Source organism: Panthera uncia, chromosome A2, assembly GCF_023721935.1.
Source record: "Panthera uncia isolate 11264 chromosome A2, Puncia_PCG_1.0, whole genome shotgun sequence".
Taxonomy (NCBI): Eukaryota; Metazoa; Chordata; class Mammalia; order Carnivora; family Felidae; genus Panthera; species Panthera uncia.
This window is the reverse complement of record NC_064816.1, coordinates 151,096,644-151,115,253: the sequence shown is the minus strand read 5'-3', so window position 1 is coordinate 151,115,253 and position 18,610 is coordinate 151,096,644. Positions and strand designations below refer to the sequence as shown.

The 18,610-nt window shown below is 49.5% G+C and overlaps 1 protein-coding gene across 1 annotated transcript in view; it reads left to right on the top strand.

Annotated features, from left to right (window-relative positions):
- The first annotated feature begins 4,073 nt into the window (after positions 1–4,073).
- TRPV5 (transient receptor potential cation channel subfamily V member 5) overlaps positions 4,074–18,610 on the top strand; it is a 31,453-nt gene continuing 16,916 nt past the window's right edge. The window contains exons 1-8 of the mRNA XM_049642033.1: positions 4,074–4,440; positions 6,660–6,757; positions 6,912–7,034; positions 9,575–9,712; positions 10,010–10,108; positions 10,211–10,386; positions 10,758–10,904; positions 12,749–12,961. Coding sequence (XP_049497990.1) covers positions 4,313–4,440; positions 6,660–6,757; positions 6,912–7,034; positions 9,575–9,712; positions 10,010–10,108; positions 10,211–10,386; positions 10,758–10,904; positions 12,749–12,961 — 1,122 coding nt within the window. The 5' untranslated portion in view covers positions 4,074–4,312. The remainder of the gene's footprint in view (positions 4,441–6,659; positions 6,758–6,911; positions 7,035–9,574; positions 9,713–10,009; positions 10,109–10,210; positions 10,387–10,757; positions 10,905–12,748; positions 12,962–18,610) is intronic.

Below are 18,610 nucleotides of genomic sequence, written 5' to 3'. Positions count from 1 at the left end.
ACAGCTTCCTCTCTTCCATGCAGCCATTCTCTAAGGTAAGTGGCTTGTATAGAATGTGGCCCAGAGCAGATGTGGAAATATCGGATCCTCAAGTCCTGGGCTGTACCTGAAACTCAGGTCCACCAAAACAGAGGAAGGTAGAGAGGCATAGGTGTTGGGGGAGAAAAGAGTACACGGTGTGTGTGCGTGTGCGTACACACACACACATGCATGTGTACATAGAGAGAGACAGAGAATGGGGTACCCTGTGCCCAAGCAGAAATCATTCCTTCATTCTTCACCCTCCCCTAGACTTTCCTCTCCCTAAGCCTTTGGCCTCTTGAACTGGTAGACAAACCCCTCTTCTCTCATTTTACAGCCCCTCATACTCTCAGACACAAAGAAAAAGTTGTTAGAGGCTCATTCTCCAAACTCCTTGCTTGAAGGAAGCAGAGTCTTTTTTTTTAAGTTTTATTTATTTATTTTGAGAGAGAGAGAGAGCATGCATATGAGCAGGGGAGGGGCAGAGAGAGACACAGAAAGAGAATGGGCAGAGAGAGAGAGAGAGAGAGAGAGAGAATCCCAAGCAGGCTTTGCACTGTCAGCACAGAGCCCATTGCGGACTCTTGAACTCACGAGCTGTGAGATCATGACCTGAATGGAATCAAGAGTTGGACACTCAACTGACTGAGCCACCTAGGTGCCCTGTAGTTAGAGTCTTTAAAGAAGCAGCAGCATGGCATCGAGGCCAGGATCCCAAATAACAGATTTCCAGAAACTTGCCTCAAAGCCCCAATGCCTGCCAGGCCCGTGAAGCTGGTGAGCACAGACCTGCTGGCAGTAATGGGCGGTGGCTAATTATCTGCTTCCCAGAGCAGAGATGGCTGGGGATGGGGCAGGTGGGATTGGGGAGATAGGATGGAGTCCTGCCCTGGTAAACCAGAAAGCAATGCAGGCCAGAAGCTACAGGGCAGGTGCTGGGGCAGGTGGGAGGAGATTGTGGGCACACTTGAGCTATCACAACCCTCTCACACCACTCGTGGAGCCCATGCATCCCACGCCTGAGTGAACCACCAAGTGCATGTGTAGGAACGTGTACCCTTTCTGGAAGACGGAATTGTAGGCGTGGAGTACAGCTGTACCTCTGCTAGCAGAGTGCTCACCAGGAGGCCCCCCTGGGACAGCTGCAACCTCTTGTATACTTCCCGCCCACCCAGGCCAGGTGACTGGGGAGTGGTACACGAGGTCACTGGACGGTGGAGGAAGAAAGATTCAAGTAAGCAGGTGACCCTGTTCACCCCTACCGTGCACTCGTTGACCTTCATGTCCAGGAAACAATGCTTGGGTGGAAAAAAGTCACTAATGTGGTTACTTTGGGGGAGGAGCTTCTTGGTTCCAGGCAAAAAGAGAAGCCAACCCAGGCTCAGTGCGTGTGGATGGGGAGGGCCGCTGGGGGTGGGACAGGCAGGCGTGAAAAGAACTGGGTTGTACTGACCACCGTTCCTTGCATTTCCTCACCACCTGCTGCTGGTTCCCTGTGTTGGGAGAGATAATTCGAGCAGGAATTTAATTTGTTTTAGTATAAAAGCAATTTAAGAAGTCTGGAAAACAAAAAGGGTCAGTGATTCCACTATTCAGTGCTAATCACTATTAATGTTTTAAAGTGTATTCAAATCCTTTCCTTACATGGCTGTGGGTATGTGGGGTGGGAGTGTATTTCCTAAAAAGATAAAATCCAGGCATGATGCATTTCCCTCTCCCTACATCACATCCAAATAAGAGTTGTGACTGCTTTGACACCAAGAGGCTCTGGGACCTGAAAGTGTAGTGAGGGGCTCCTGGTCCCCTAGGGGACATCAGGGACTCTCCTGAGACTGAGGGAAGCTGCTACCTGGGGGGAGAGGGGTCCTAGGTGTTCTTGTCCACAGAAGGCTGAGGGAGCATGAGAAGGGACGAGGGAGAAATAAGGTGGTGGAGGGGGGTATGACAAAGGAGAAGGAGTGAGGGGAGAAAGCCAGCGGAGAGCAGGCAACTCCTTAAAGATCAGGGGTACGGCTGACCCTGGAACAACACGAGGTTAGGGGCACTAACCCCCCAAGCAGTCAAAAGTCCAAGTATATACTTTTGACTCCCCCAAACCTAACTACTAATGGTCTACTGTTGACTACAAGCCTTACCGATAGCAAACTATCGACTGGCACATATTTTGTATGCTATATGTATTATATATTGTATTTTTATAACAAAGTACACTAGAGGAAATACATTGTTAAGAAAATCATATGGAAGAGAAAATACGTTTACAGTATTGTACTGTATTTATCAAAAACTATCCTCATAGAGGTGCACTTGTGAATGGGGCACCTGGGTGGCTCAGTCGGTTGGGTGTCCGACTTCAGCTCAGGTCACTATCTCACGGTTCGTGAGTTCGAGCATCGGGCTCTGTGCTGACGGCTTAGAGCCTAGAGCCTGCTTCAAATTCTGTGTCTCTCTCTCTTCCCGCTCCTCCCCTGCTCATGCTCTGTCTCTCTCTCCTTCAAAGATAAATAAAGACATTAAAAAAAAAATTTAGAATTGGACCTGTGCAGCCAGCCTGGGCCAGTGAGAGGGTGAAGACCCAGAGCGGGGCACCTGTTCCTGAGCCCCCCTCTCTCCCCAACCCCAGCCCCAAGGACAGGGCCCTTGGTGGCGAGCCCCCCTGTACCTGCTCTGTGCGGCTCTGACTGGGCCGGCCCCTCCCCGCCCCCACCGCCTCCAGGATTAGCTTTATGGGTTGAGTATTTCTTAGGCGGGCCTCCTTCCTCTGCCAGTCCCTGCTTATCAGAGCATCTACAACCCCCACCTCAACCTTATCACTCAGTCCATCTCCTTAGACTGGAAGTCCCAAGGCTGCAGAGGCCATTACCATCCCACACAGCCCCAACCCCCAGCCAAGCAGAAAGTTGCCCTACAAGGTGACCCCCCTCCCCTTTCCCAGCTGGCATCTCCCTACCACCTGGGTGAGAGCATGGTTCCTCCTGGTCTCTGGCATCTCCTCTCCCTTTCCTTATTTGTTTTCCTTTCAATTCCCCTTCTATAAAGGTCACTTTGTCTATCCTTCAATCTTGTAGTAAAAGAAGAGGGGAGTCCCCTGCTCCTGAAGACCCCCCAAGGTCCTGTGTCCCCCCAAGTCTCTCATATCTGTACAGGCCGAAGATTCAGAAGAAAAAGCAAGTTATGGCGGATGATTTGGAGCTAAGTTTCCAACTTTAAAGCCAGTCTAGTTTTGTTACTAGCCGTGGGCCATCACCCTCCCTCTCTGTGCTCTGCCCTTCTGTTTAGAAAATTAGGAGAGCCCTCAGCCTATTCCCAGGTACCGCATCTGTCTCCCGGGTGACTCGAATTCAGTAACAAGCATTTCCAATCAGAAGAGAAATAGAAACCACCCTATTAGAAAATAACACAAAAGGTGATGTGTCCTCAGTCCTGCCTCATCACTCCTGAAGAGAGTCACCAGATTTCTCTGTCCACCACCTCAGCTCAGCTCCTGCTGTTCCAGTTCTGGGGTCTCCCCTGACTGGGGCTCCACAAAGCTGGGAAGGAAGAGAAGTTTCACTGAGGACGTGGCCTGGAAGCCTCCGGGAGGCTGGCTGCAAGGTTGAGAACAGAGACAACCACAAAGACCGCAATGCAGACAAGCAGCGCTCAGGGCTTGGAGCCCATCTGCGGAAGGAGAACCAATAGTCACTGAACTCTTACGCTCAGGCTTTACAGACACATGAGACAGTACAATTATTGGCCCCGTTCTACAGATTGGAAGACTGAGGCCTGGGAAGCTCACTTAACTGATCTGTAAGGGGACAAGAGCCAGCGTTCAAGCCAGAACCTGCCTGATTGTCAAGCTGGAGGGCTTTCACTTTTCTGCTTTCCTGTATCCCAGTAAGTGCTCACCTTGCATGTGGGGCCCGCATTCTGGGCTTCATCCTTGCTCCCCCTCTACATCCCACAGTCTCCTAGCCTTCCCCTGTCTCCCCTGCAGCCCCAGCCCACTGCTGGGAAGGAAGTTCCCTCCTCCACCTCCCCTCCCAGCTCTAGAGCAGGTTCTGTGCCCGGGGGCTCTCTAGAGAGAGCTCCTCCCCTCCAGGTAAAGCCACATTCTCCTGGCAGGGCCCCCAGTCGCCTCACTGCATACACACACACTCCACCCACAAACTGCACGCTGTATACACAAGTCACACTGGAGATATACTCACTCTCAGTCCCAACCCCAAACAGACCCCGCCTCCTCTGTGGACTCCTAGACCGGCTCCTTTTACCACATTCCCTAACCTGCCAGTGCCTGAAAGAAGACGATATGGGGGCTCCTCCACCTAAGGCAGAGGGGCCCAGGGTCCAACTCCAGAAACTTCTGGCCTCCTGGCTGCTCAGAGAGCAGGACTGGGATCAGCATCTGGACGAGGCCCACATGCTGCAACAGAAGAGGTAGGCTGCCCCAGTCGTGCCACGTCCCACCTCCCCCTGATCCCCCAACCCTCTGATCCACTCCGCTGCTGTATCTCTGCTTGCAGTGGCCCAGCATCCAGTGTCAGGTGGTTGGGTGCACCCAACCCACTCCTTCCAAACCCCAGCTGTCTCTGTCAGTGGGCAGGAGGAGACTCGGTGTAGATTCGAAGCCAGGGACAAAGTGACACTACAGCTCCAACCTGCCTGGCTGGTGGAGGAGGGGGCTGGGGGACAGAAAGGGACGGGAACAGAAGAAGGATAGAAGAAAGCAGATTGGGGGAGGGGGAGGACAGGCAGGTGAAGGCTGGTGGGAAGGCACGAGATCCTGCAGGTTTTGGAAGACTTGTTGCCTGGAGAAAGAGCGAAGCATTCCCATTAGCGTGAAGGAAAATTGCTTGTGTGAAAAAGAGGATGAGAGCTGTGTTCTGTAGAACTTCTGGAGCTGACCAGCTGATGAGGGAAACTCAGCTTATCTACCTTTTATTGAGTGTCTACTTTGTGCAGCAGAATGCTGGGTCAGGAGGATCATCGGTAGATTGAATGAGGCCTGTGCCTGCCCGGGGGATGCCTGCAGGTCAGGTGGGGCTGATGTGTTTCACGGAAAAGCAGCGGCCAGGGCGGGGACCTATATCCTCCCAGAGGTGGGCCTCTGCCTCAGAGCATCTGGGGAACCTGTCACCCATCTGAGAGCTGCCTGGGGATGGGGTGAGCAGACAGTAGCAGGCCTGCGGTCCAGCCAGGGCTGGCCTCGTGGGCAGGTGGCCTCTACAGTGGCACAGGATCCCGTGTTGCAGAAAACCCCGGCACTTGGTTTAATGCGCTGCTGTGGTCAACTTGAAATTCTTAATTTTCGAACAGGGAGTCCTACATTTTTCTTTCGCGCTGGGCTTCACAAACGGTACAGCTGGCTGTGGCTGCAGTCGGAGCCCTCATTTGGGAAAGGCTCTCTGCTTGCTCACCAACCCCCACCCCAGGCCCTGTGAGGGAACCTTTGGCCTCCCCACCTCCCTCGAAACTTCAGGGTGAGGCCAGAGCAGTCTTGGAGAGAGAGCTGGGTTCTGGACCTGCCCTCCGCAGAGGGCGGTGCGCTGGAGGCCTGGTTGCTAAGGCTGTGTGCGGTGCGTCCAGCACAGGGGGTGAAACCAGGTTAGCCCTGGTTACCCTGAGCTGGGACTATTCACCCTGAGGGTCTAGGTGAGGTGGGGAGGGTGCTGGCCCTTACTCTGCTGGTCCCTCCTGCGAGTACTTTTCTAATGGGCAGACCTGAGCTCCACCTCAAGATAAAAAGCTTCTTCTTTAAATAAAAATGTTCTTCCCCCTGGCTCACAGGGCAATTGGAAGAGAGGATGGGGGACCTGGGGACAGCAGGGGAAGCACTGGTCAGTCTGTTTGCCTCTCATTTCTCCCCTCGTGACCCTCCCCTGCCTTGTATTCACCCTGGGATCTGATTTGTGCCTGCAGCTTTAGCTTTTGTTTGGTTCATCCAGGCAGGGAAGAAACAAAGATGAACTGACAAGAGGTGCCTTAGGACGGATACCACAGGGCTTCTGCTCCTAGCTGCTAGGTTCCCAGAGGAGCCCAAGGCTATGATCCTCCTCAGTTATGAATGGGGTAAAACACAGAAGGAGTCCGTCCTCCGCACCCCCCCCCCCACACACACAGCGTGGATCTGACTCTGAGCAGCCCTGAGGGGTATTTGGAATTTTGGCAGCTTGTAAATCACCTAAGTTCCAACAGCTGGCCCCTCTCTGCCTCTCTGCCCCTCTGGTCTCTCTAACTCCCTTAGCCTAAGGAGAGCTAGCTCAGCAGGCCTGGGAGCAGGGGTGAAAACATTTACTCAGCTTAGGTGGATTCAGCTAGGCCCGATGGCCTCCTGTCAGGGTCATCAGGGCCACCAGCTCTGCAGCATGGGCCCCTTCTGCCCCCACAAGTCTTCTGCCCACCGGAGCCTTGAGGCCTCCCCCCCACCAACCACCCCCACCAGACTTGGGCAGAGCTGGCAATGACACAACCACGGGGGAAACTCTCACCCCAGTCTGACCCTCAGCTAGAGTCCAGTTAACGACTCTTTGCAATGTGTCACTGCACACTTTGTGTGACTCGTATCTGTTCCACGTAGAGAAGGTCTCTGATCCTCTCTCTGCCTTTGGCCTCTCAGTGATTCTGTCTCTACTGGACTCACGTTCATCTTCTCCCAGGATCCGAGAGTCTCCACTGTTTCAGGCAGCCAAGGAAAATGACCTGTGTGCCCTCAAGAAACTTCTGCTGGACCGAAGCTGTGATTTCCGACAGAGAGGTGGGTTGGGTGTGATGGAGCCAGGCCACCTGCCCTGCCTCGCCCCTGGACGCTGAGGATTTCTGCGAGGAAGCGGGGAGAGAGCCTTGAGCCAGAGCCCCTTCCTCAAGATGCTCTTGGAGGTGTTTGACACTCCTATCTTACTCCCCTCCAGGAGCCTTGGGGGAGACCGCGCTGCATATAGCGGCCCTCTATGACAATCTCGAGGCCGCCGTGGTGCTGATAGAGGCTGCCCCGGAGCTGGTCAAGGAGCCCACCTTGTGTGAGCCATTTGTAGGTGAGGAGCCCACATAGTAGTTCAAGGTGGAGACAGGTGTGGGAGAGTCTGATGTCACCTCTTAAAATGGGTCTCCAAAGGGTGGCCTGGGAAGAGGTGCTAGAGGGTTCAGGAAGGTTGCCCTTGAGTTGGAAGGCATGCAGACATCCCAGTCTTGGCCTTTAGCATCCGTGACTTTCTTTCTTTCTTTTTTTTTTTTTTTTTGAGATTCATCTCTTCATAGAGGGCTCCAAATGCAGCTGCCATTTATTTATTTATTTATTTATTTATTTATTTATTTATAATTTAAATCCAAGTTAGTTAACATATAGTGTAATAATGACTTCAGGAATAGAATTTAGTGATTCATCACTTACACGTAACACCCAATGCTCATTCCGACAAATGCCCTCCTTCATGCCCATCACCCATTTAGCCCATCCCCCCACCCAACTCCCCACCAGCAACCCTCAGTGTGTTCTCTGTATTTAAGAGTCTCTTATGGTTTGTCTCCATCTCTGTTTTTATGTTATTTTTGACTCCCATCCCTTATGTTTTGTATTTTAAATTCCGCATATGAGTGAAGTCACATATTTGTTTTTCTCTTATTTCTCTTAGCATAATACCCTCTAGTTCCAACCACATTGTTACAAATGGCAAGATTTCTTTCTTTTTGATCACTGAATAATATTCCATTGTATATATATATATATATATATATACACCACATCTTTTTTTTTTTTTAATTTTTTTTTAACGTTTATTTTATTTTTGAGACAGAGAGACAGAGCATGAACGGGGAAGGGTCAGAAAGAGGGAGACACAGAATCTGAAACAGGCTTCAGGCTCCGAGCTGTCAGCACAGAGCCCGACGCGGGGCTCGAACTCATGGACCGCAAGATCATGACCTGGGCCGAAGTCGGCCGCTTAACCGACTGAGCCACCCAGGTGCCCCGGTACCACATCTTCTTTATCCATTCATCAGTCGATGGACATTTGGGTCCTTTCCATACTTTGGTTATTGTTGATAGTGCTGCTATAAACATTGGGGTACATGTGCCTCTTTGAATCAGTGCTCCTGCATCCTTTGGATAAATACCTAGTAGTGCAATTGCTGGGTCATAAGGTAGTTCTATTTTTAATTTTTTGAAGAACCTTCACACTGTTTTCCAGAGTGGCTGCACCAGTCTGCAATCCCACCAGCAGTGCAAAACAATTCCTATTTGGGGCACGTGGGTGGTTCAGTTGATTAAGTGTCCAACTTCAGCTCAGGTCATGATCTCGCGGCTGGTGAGTCCGAGTCCCACATCGGGGTCTGTGTTTACAGCTCAGAGCCAAGAACCTGCTTCAGATTCTGTGTCTCCCTCTGTCTCTGCCCCTCCACTTATAGTGCTCTGTCTCTCAGAAATGAATAAACATTAAAAAAAAAGGTTTCTCTTTCTCCCCATCCTCGCCAACATCTGTTGTTGCCTGAGTTGTTAATGTTAGCCATTCTGACTGGTGTGAGGTGGTATCTCATTGTGGTTTTGATTTGTATTTCCCTGATGATGAGTGATATTGAGCATTTTTTCATGTGTCTGTTAGCCATCTGGATGTCTTCTTTGAAAAAGTGTCTAGTCATGTCTTTTGCCCCTTTCTTCACTGGATTATTTGTTTTTTGGGTGTTGAGTTTGATAAGTTCTTTATAGATTTTGGATACTAACCCTTTATCTGAGATGTCATTTGCAAATATCTTCTCCCATTCTGTTGGTTACCTTTTAGTTTTGCTGATTGTTTCCTTCACTGTGCAGAAGGTTTTTATCTTGGTGAGGTCCCAATAGTTCATGTTTGCTTTTGTTTCCCAAGACATGTCAAGTAAGAAGTTGCTGCAGCTGAGGTCAAAGAGGTTGTCGCCTGTTTTCTCCACTAGGATTTTGATGGCTTCCTGTCTTATGTTTAGGTCTTTCATCTGTTTTGAGTTTATTTTTGTGTATGGTGTAAGAAAGTGGTCAAGGTTCATTCTTCTGCGTGTTGCTGTCCAGTTTTCCCAACACCATTTGCTGAAGACACTGTCTTTTTACCATTGGATATTCTTTCCTGCTTTGTCAAAGATTAGTTGGCCATACATTTGTGGGTTCATTTCCGGGTTCTCTATTCTGTTCCATTGATCTATGTGTCTGTTCGTGTACCAGGACCATACTGTCTTGATGATTATAACTTTGTAATACAGCTTGAAGTCTGGGATTGCAAGCATATGTGACTTTATTTAGCCATTCACTGTTTCCTTTCCTTTCAACTTCTCTCATGTTCCCTGTAGGACAAAACTCTGTTTCTTTCTCTTATAGCAACATTACAGTGATCCCATGTACACCCTACCCACAACAGTCAAAAGGTGGGGACAGTGAGGTGGACAGCCTGTGAGACAAATTGCCCTGAGTCTCAGGCCACTGTGCTAAGCCAAGGGCAGAAATCTATGCCAGGACCTGTCAGGGACCTCCTGTCTGCCAGTGAGATGTTGTGTCCTTGGAAGAATTGGGGACAGCCCCATCACTGAGACGTCTCTCTATCTCTCTCTGGGCCAGGTCAGACCGCCCTGCACATAGCCATCGTGAACCAGAACGTGAACTTGGTGAGAGCCCTGCTTGCCCACGGGGCCAGCGTGTCTGCGAGAGCCACAGGCACGGCGTTCCGCCGCAGCCCCCGCAACCTCATCTACTTTGGTGAGAGCGGGGCCGGGGCTGGGAGGAAGGGACATGGGGAGGTGGGCAAGAGCAAAGGGAGGGCGGGCCGAGGAGGGCTCCGGCCCCCGGAAAAGCCGGGAGCGGCCGGGCCTTCCAGGGTTTCAGGCCAGAGCCAAGCCTCCCCGCGCCGCGTGCTCCATCCCTGCCTCTGCTTCTGCTGACGAGCGTCCCCGAGCCCAGAGCTGCCACGCGAGGGCAAGGAGGCAGTCACTCGGGGACGCTGCCCATCCCCCAGCCCATCGGGCCCTCACGGCAGCGAGCCTTCTGTGTCCACAGGGGAGCACCCCTTGTCCTTTGCTGCCTGCGTGGGCAGTGAGGAGATGGTGAGGCTGCTCATTGAGCATGGAGCTGACATCCGGGCCCAGGACTCCCTGGGTAAGAGCTGGGGGCCGGGAGGGCAGGGGCCACCCCAGGTCGGGCAGGGCATCAGCGGGGACTTCAGCGCAACGGCCACGTGACGCCCGCGTCCTCCCCCAGGAAACACCGTGTTGCACATCCTCGTCCTGCAGCCCAACAAGACCTTTGCCTGCCAGATGTACAACCTGCTGCTGTCCTATGATGGGCGCAGGGACCACCTGCAGTCCCTGGACCTCGTGCCCAATCACCAGGGTCTCACCCCCTTCAAGCTGGCCGGAGTGGAGGGCAACACCGTGGTGAGGGACACTCCCCTGGCCCCATGGCGGCCTTTCAAAGACCCTTGGTGCCCAACTGCCCGGAGGGTAGGGCCCCTTCCTCCATACTCCGTCGCTAAATGCTCAGCCTCAGGGACCCCTGGGCGGGAGGCTTTGAGAATGTCGCTTTAGGACATCTGCTCTGGGAGCCCGGCGTTCTGTTCCCTTTGCCCGTCCTCCTCTTTCAGATCCTTATAGGGTGTGTGGGAAAGAAAGACAACCAGAAAAAAGGAGGCTCACACAACTAACTGTCCATCAGTCGCAAGGAGCGGGCCGTAGCCCTCGTCAGCGGTGGAGGCCCCCCGGCCCAGCTTCTCACGCTGACCCTCCGACTCACCACCGTGTCTTCTCAGATGTTCCAGCACCTGATGCAGAAGCGGAAGCACATCCAGTGGACCTACGGGCCTCTGACCTCCACTCTCTATGACCTCACCGAGATCGACTCCTGGGGGGAGGACGTGTCCTTTCTAGAGCTGGTGATTTCCTCCAAGAAGCGAGAGGTATGGGTGCCACAGATGACCAGGGGCTGTCAAGTGTCTGAGCAAAGCCTGTCCATTTGCTTACATCCTGGGCTCCAGACACTTCCCTGACTTATAATAAATGGAGATGAGAACCGAACCATGGAGCCTTTGGGAGAAAAGTCCAGTCTGACTGCATTCTCCCTCTGCCCAGCTCCAGCCCTTTCTGCTTACCTTTCTCATACTAACCTTTTAGCTGAGGGAGTCTCCAAATGGAAGCCACTTCGTAGTATTCATTCATTCATTCATTCATTCAGCACACTGAGGACCTTCTGAGTCCCAGCTGCTGTATAAGGAACTGAGAGTACAGAAATCAATCATAGTTCCTGTCTGCTTCCTCACACCCCACTCCCTGTCCTCAGTAAGTGCAATGGAGTACAATGTATGCCACCATAGGAGTCTGCACCATGCACAGTGGCAGCAACACTGAGGTCAAGTGACTTGTCCTGGATGGGCCAGGGAAGATGTCACAGAGGAAGGGCTTGAGCTGGGTCTTCTAGGGGAGCTGGAATTCACCAGGAAGAGGAGGGGAAAGAGCTCCCCAGAGAGCGGGAAACACGTGCGCCATTCTGATAGTACTGAATTGAGTGAACAGTAGGAAGGGAAAATTTGTCAAAGACTCTAGGAGCAAGGAACAAATGCTTCGGGTCCTCGGGAACTTCCAAAATAGTGGCAAGATAGAATTTCTGTTGTTTATCTGCAACCTGACAATTTCCTAAGAACCTTTCTAAGGCCATAAAATGCAGGCAATTGTTAGTAAGAGAGAACTTGAAAGGTCACTTAGTGTGATCTTACTCAGAGAATATTCCTGGAAGCAGATAAACTTCTATCAGGATTTCTTAGGAATTAGAACGCCAATCCTGCTGTGTGAATTGTGCCGACATAAATCCTTGATGTCTGGTTTCAGTGAGCTCTCGGTGTTCTCCTCCAGGTTTTATTCTTGTCTTAGTCAGCTACTTTTCCTTTCCTTCAAAATTCCTAGCCCCTTTTACATCTCTCATAGCCTTCCCCCCTTAGTTCCCTCGAAGCCCAGACTCCTACATTATGGCAAAAATTGAGGCTCTCTGCAAAAATCGGGCTCCTCCTACTTCCTGCCTTGAGCTGCCAAATATATCAGAAACTGTCCACCATCTCTCCTTCCCTCTGGGTTCAGCAGAAAAGGTATTCTGTTGGCTAATGGTTCATTCCTACAGCTATGGTTTGACTTTTGCCTTTTCTTACTTTCTCAGACGCCTCATCCCCTCCACCCCCCACTCTCATTTGTGCTTAACCCCTTGCTGTGTACTTCCATCAGACTCCAGCCCGCCGCGGAGGCTTAGATGGTTGCCTCATCCAACTTTCCGTGCCTCTACTGCTCCCCTCCAGTGCCTAAGACTTGCAGAGAAAATAGGACCACTTCCTTGCTTGAACCCTCTGTGCTCCCTATTGCATTCGGAAAGATAATTCAAACTCCCCACTGTGCTCCCAATACCTGATGGTCTGCCTCTTATCTACGTCACCCCTTACAACTCCTGCCCGCCACTCCCCACAGGTCTTCTCATGTCCCCAGATGCACCTTGTTTGCAGATGACCACCTCTCTCACCTGGCTGCCTTGGCGACTGCTGCTGCTTGTGGACCGATCTCTAACTCCCCCTTCTTTCTACTAACTACTGCTCATCCCTCAAAGCCTCATTGGGGTTCTGGCGTCTCGTGCTTACTTCTTTAACAGAATGAATAGTGATGATGCTGTTGTTGCGCTGCCCTCTGGGACCTGGCGGGAAATCCAGCACTCCTCACCGTGCCAGTCACCCCCTGCCCCCCAACCTATGCACTGCTTCCATGGTAGGCTCGCCAGATCCTGGACCAGACCCCAGTGAAAGAGCTGGTGAGCCTCAAGTGGAAGAGATACGGACAGCGGTACTTTCACATTCTGGGTGCCCTGTACATGCTCTATATGATCTGTTTCACCGCCTGCTGCATCTACCGCCCCCTCAAGTTCCGCTTGGGCAACCGCACAGATCCCCGGGACAACACAGTCCTCCAGCAGAAACTGCTGCAGGTGACTCTTCCTGGAAGGGGATGGAAGGGAGTGGGAGCGCGGGGTGCTGGTGCTGGATGCCTGAAGGATACCTACCCAGGAAAGGCACTACTCACTGGGCTCCAGCGGCTACAGGCTCCTGGTCACACAGACAGAAATTCGGCATGAGATAGCCGACCAAAAAGGGAGCTTAATGAGTAAAAAACACACTTACCCAGGGACCTGTGGTTTTTCTCGCTAACCCTGAAAGAATACTTGCTGTTATGAACACCATACATTTGTGAACTTCCTTATAATTTGTAAGCCCTATTGTTCAAAAGGGAGGAAAATCATACTCCAAGTACATTTCTGAGTCCATTTCTGGTCTGTTAGGGCAACACAGACGTCCCTTCTGGCCTGCCCTCTCTTCTGTGTGCTGTCAACATGAGGGCATTGGCAATCCTGTGTCAGCTGTCAGACCACCTGTCAGGTCCCCTGCACAAGGTCCCTGGATTAAGTAGCAGGTTGAAGTAAATAATTTCTGAGGCTCCTTTTATGCCTGTGGGCTTGCCATTCTGTAGTGTTGTTCAGAGACCCAGGGTGTTAAGGATGGCTGGGCAGAGGTGTAGAGTAGCTGTAAGAGTCTGCTGTTGATGGGAGCAAACTCTCCTTCTCGGGTGACAACATTAGTAGGCTCTAATGGGAGCCCCTGAGCATCTACAGTCAACGAGTGTGGCTACTTTGGGTTGGTTTACAGTTCGTGGCTAACCACAGTTTTTGTCCCAGGGACCTGAAATAGCCAAAGGTGGGTGCAGGTATGTGGGCAGAAGGCAAAAGACAGGGGAAGAAGAATTTTGCCAGGCGAGTAAGAGCTAGGTGACTGGAGATTTATGTTCCATGGAGGATGGGCCAGCCACAAGTATGGCGCAGCCTCGGCTAGGAAGAGGGGTAGTTCGGGTCAGAAAGAGAACATAAGTTGCTTGCTTCGTCTAGGAACAAAAACCCCGAGTCAAGTTAGGCCAGAGAGAGTGGGATACACAGAGAAACAACAAGGCAGAGCCTCATTAAACTGCAGAGTTGGTCACAACACTCCACCTCGCTTGCTCCTGTAACTGCCTCTCAGTATATATTCAGCGTGCTCGTGTATCCAGAGCCTGTCTCTGACAAAGGAGGGTTTGCTGCCCAGAGAGGATGGTCCTGAGTGTGGAGCGGCTGTCCTGTTACGGCGGGCACCAGTGTGCTGGGGGGAGGTTTTATTCCATGCATCTCAAATTGGGCACAAAGGCTGGCCCTGGTGTGGAACCCACACAGGGGGAAGTAAGGACATTGAGAAGATGGCCAAGTGAGATGGGTGAGAAACTAGAAATGGGGAAAATGCACACCCATGAATGAGCTGAGGGTGACTGGGCTTTTCCAACATTCTAGGCCCTATTTCCCAGATGTGTTGTTCTCCCAGTCCCCCTTTGTCTCAAGCTTACCTAGGGATTTTCTGGATTTAGATTGTAGATAACGTTCTGGCCTGAGAATTGGGTGATAACTGAGCAATTGAGTACTCTAAGTCTCCTCCCTATGTGCCCCTTTCTCTTTAGGACAGGACTAACATGTTTTTTGACCCAGATAGTCTATATTTAGAAGATCCCCTCCCCTTGCCTCAGGACTAGGTGAAGCATAGTTTTAGCTAAGACAACCTCCCTATCCTTCTCTTTTCTTTCCTCTTTCCTTCCTTTCTTCCCTGGTACCACTTTTACCCTTTTGTCTTTCACTTAGATAATAGCTACTTTAACCCAAATAGGAGACTATTGACTTTCAAATATTCTTTTCTTGGTCAGGGGAGAGAGGCTAAGGGTTACAAATGGTCTTATAAGAGGATCGGGTAGCAAAGACCACCAATGGAAGGTCCCTGTTGTTTGGTGTTACCCCTTGAGCCTTGTCCTGAATTTATGGAATATCTGGGTCCTCTTATTCAGTAAATAAATCAACCTGGATAATATCAGGGGCTTCTCAGCTGATCACCATGATCTGAAAGATCCTGATTTCATGACGTACTGGGCTTATTAAATAATAGGAAATTCTCTTTTTTTCCTACTTTATATTACTTGAGAGTCTTAGAGCAATGAAAATGCACCAAGTGTGCCTTGGTTTGATTTTTTAAAGTTTGTTTTGAGAGAGAAAGAGCATGGGAGCATGAGTGGGGAGGGGCAGGGAGAGAAAGGGAGAGAGAGAATCCCAGGCAGGATTTAAAAAAATGTTTATTTATTTATTTTGAGAGAGAGAGAGAGAGCGAGCATGTGAGCTGGGGGAGGGGCAGAGAGAGAGGAGACAGAAAATCCCAAGCAGGCTCCACACTGTCAGCGCAGAGCCTGATGTGGGGCTCAAACTCACAAACCATGAGATCATGACCTGAGCCAAGGTTGTACTTAACTGACTGAGCCACCCAGACACCCCTTAACTTGATTCATACAGTTGTTGACATGTTAGTTGGCCCATGGGGATTTATCTTAGACAAATGAATACTTTAATATCCAATTATACTAATAAATTGGACGCACAGGGCTCTCAGTCACAGAAGAATTTTCTCTGTGGATCTCATGGGATCCAGAGAAGTCACTGTGCTCCATGAGAGCCACCCAGCCTCACCTTCTCAGGACAGTTGAAATGAATGGAAAAACGAAAAACTCATCTATTTATATGCAACAAAACAAACTACACAAAAGCAGACATCCACGAGGATGGAGTTAGTGTGTCTCTATCCAGTTTTGGGGCTATCTTAAGGGGTTACTTCACTCTAAGATGCCTCATTGTTCAGCCATTAAAGTTGTGCTTTTCCAGAGTTTCCTAAGCACGCTATTAATTAACTGGATTGATCTCCTACCTCCATTCAGCGTCTAGTTGGTTTAGGCAGAATGACATGCATTGCAGTCCTAGTTCTCTTGGGTTTCCAGGGGAGCAGAAAGTTCAAAGTGTGGGAGTCAGGTGGCTTGGATTTTAGTCCTGACTTTGAAACCAAATAGTTATTTGACCCTGCACAGATCCTACCTCTTACTAGATCAGTGACTTTTCACCAAGAAGGGAAGCTGGTGAAAACACTGGTTCCTAAGCTACACCACACCTAATAAATCAGAATGTCCATTGATGGTATTTTTAAGAACTCTCTGAGTGATCGTAATATTCAGCCAAGGCTGAGAACTACTGGCTTCCATTTCGGGTATCTATTCGTCTCTAACTTTCCAGTCTTAAGTCAGTCACTCTGGTCCTTTAGATTCCTGATGTGCTGTTTAGCAAAAGGGCATTGCTCTCTCATCAAATTTCCTTTTTGTCTCCTGAAGATTTCCTCCATCTTTCCTCTGCCTACCAAACCTAGACATTGTTATACGTGTTAGAAATTCAACATGGTCTGAGCAAAATACACACTATCTCTCTGCCCTTTTGCAGTCTACAGACTGGTGTACATTAATTAAAAGAATAGATATTTCATTACAATCCATCATTGTTACAATTCACAATATTTTTTCCTCTGGTAAGGAAAAGGACAGGATGCTAAGAGAGCTTACAGCAGGCGCCTGAGCATGCTGAAAAGCCAGAGAAGGTTTCCCTGAGGAAGACACCTAAGCTGAGAGAGCTGGATACCAGTTAGAGGTGAAAAGTTAGTCCTAGGCAGAAAGAATGGACACACAAAAGCCCTGAGGCAGGAAGAACTTTGACAACATCTGAGGACTGAAAGAAGAGCTAGAACACAGGAGCCGCGGTGAGGGCCTCCAGATGAGATTGTCCACGTGGATCCTTCTCAAATCGTGAAGTGCCTTGTAGGCCATATTGAAGATTTTTCTCTCTATCCCAAAGGTAATGGGAAGCTGAGAAGGATTTAAAAAATTTTTTTGGTGTTTATTTATTTTTGATAGAACACAAGGCAGGGGAAGGAGAAGAGAGAGGAAGACACAGAACCCGAAGCAGGCTCCAGGCTCTGAGCTGTCAGCACAGAGCCTGATGTAGGGCTCAAACTCACAAACTGTGAGATCATGACCAAGCTGCAGTCAGTCACCCAACCAACTGAGCCTCCTAGGTGCCCCTCAGAAGGACTTTAACTCGGGGAGGGACTTGACAGGACTTCTGGTTTAGAAAAATGTCTGTGTAGGATGGAGAATAGATTTGAAGGGGCCAGGTGGATGTGGGGAGACTAGTAAAGAGGCTGTTCTAGTTCAGCAAGTAAGAGATAATGGTGGGTTGGCCTGGGGATGTGCTGGGGGGTTGGCATCACTACTGTACAATGGATTTGGTGCAGGGAAGAAAGGAGAAGACTGTGGCAGGAATGACTCATAGGTTTCTGTTCATTTAAAAGCATGAAATCTTGCCATTTGCAATGACGTGGATGGAGCTTGAGAGTATCATGCCAAGAGAAATAAGCCAGTCAGAGAAAGACAAATACCTTGTGATGTCACTCAAAGGTGGAATTTAAGAAACAAAACAAAAGAAAAAAAGAGATAAACCAAAAAGAAAAGAAAAAAACCCACTCTTAACTACAGAAGACAAACAGATAGTTAGCAGATGGGATGGGTAAAATGGGGAAATAAGAGTTCATCTATCTTGATGAGCCCTGGGTGATGTATAGAATTGTCGAATCACCATATTGTACTCCTGCAACTGATTTAACACTATATATTAACTAAACTAGAATTAAAATGTTTTAAAAGACAAAGAATAGAAAGTAACCCTGCCATAAGAAAGAATAACTAAGAAGACAGCAAACAAATTGAATAATTCAGAAATAATTTATTAAATATTTGCTTTGTGCGAAAAAAAAAGAAATTGTCCTCTACCTGTCATGGTCGGTGGGATTGATCTTTTCACATTGTTACTCCTCACAAGCTCTGAAAAACCCAAAGCACCACAGCTATTTGAAAAACCCAACTGACCTCCAGCTCTACACAACTTTGTTCAGCGTTCCTAACCAACTTACTGTGAGACAAGCACAGCAAATTAAAGAAGAAAAGAGGCGAGGAGAAGTAGGGAGCCTGGTAGGTGAAAATAGCATCTAACTGAGCATCAAACTTAGTGCTTGCTTTGTGCACTTTACATGCATTTATCAGTGCTTGGGGGAGCTGGTTAAAATGCAGATTCTAGGAGGTTCCTGGGCTGCTTAGTTGAGTGTCCAACTCTTGATTTGGCTCAGATCATTATTCCAGGGTCGTGGGATGGAGCCCCGTGTCGGGCTCCATGCTGAGCATGGAGCCTGCTTAAGATGCTCTCTCATGTCTCCCTCTGCCCCTCTCCCCTACTTGCACTCTCTCTCTCACCCTCTGCCCCTCTCTTCTGCTTGTGTGAGTGCTCCCATTCTCTCTAAAATAGAAAATAAAGGGGCACCTGGGTGGCTCAGTCAGTTATGCACCTGACTCTTGATTTCACCTCATGTTGTGATCTCACAGATTGTGAGTTTGAGCTCTGTCTTGGGATTTGTGCTGACAGCATGGAGCCTGCTTGTGATTCTCTGTCTCCTCTCTCTTCCCCTCCCTGCTCGCTCTCTCTCTCTCTCTCTCTCTCAAAAATAAATAAATAAATATTAAAATAAGTAAAATAAAAAATAGATTTATTTTTTATAAATAAATTTTATTTCCGCAGATTCTGACAATAAAGCTCCAGTGAGACCTGAGATTCCTAACTAGCTTTGGGAGAATGCTGATGTTGTAATTCTATGAA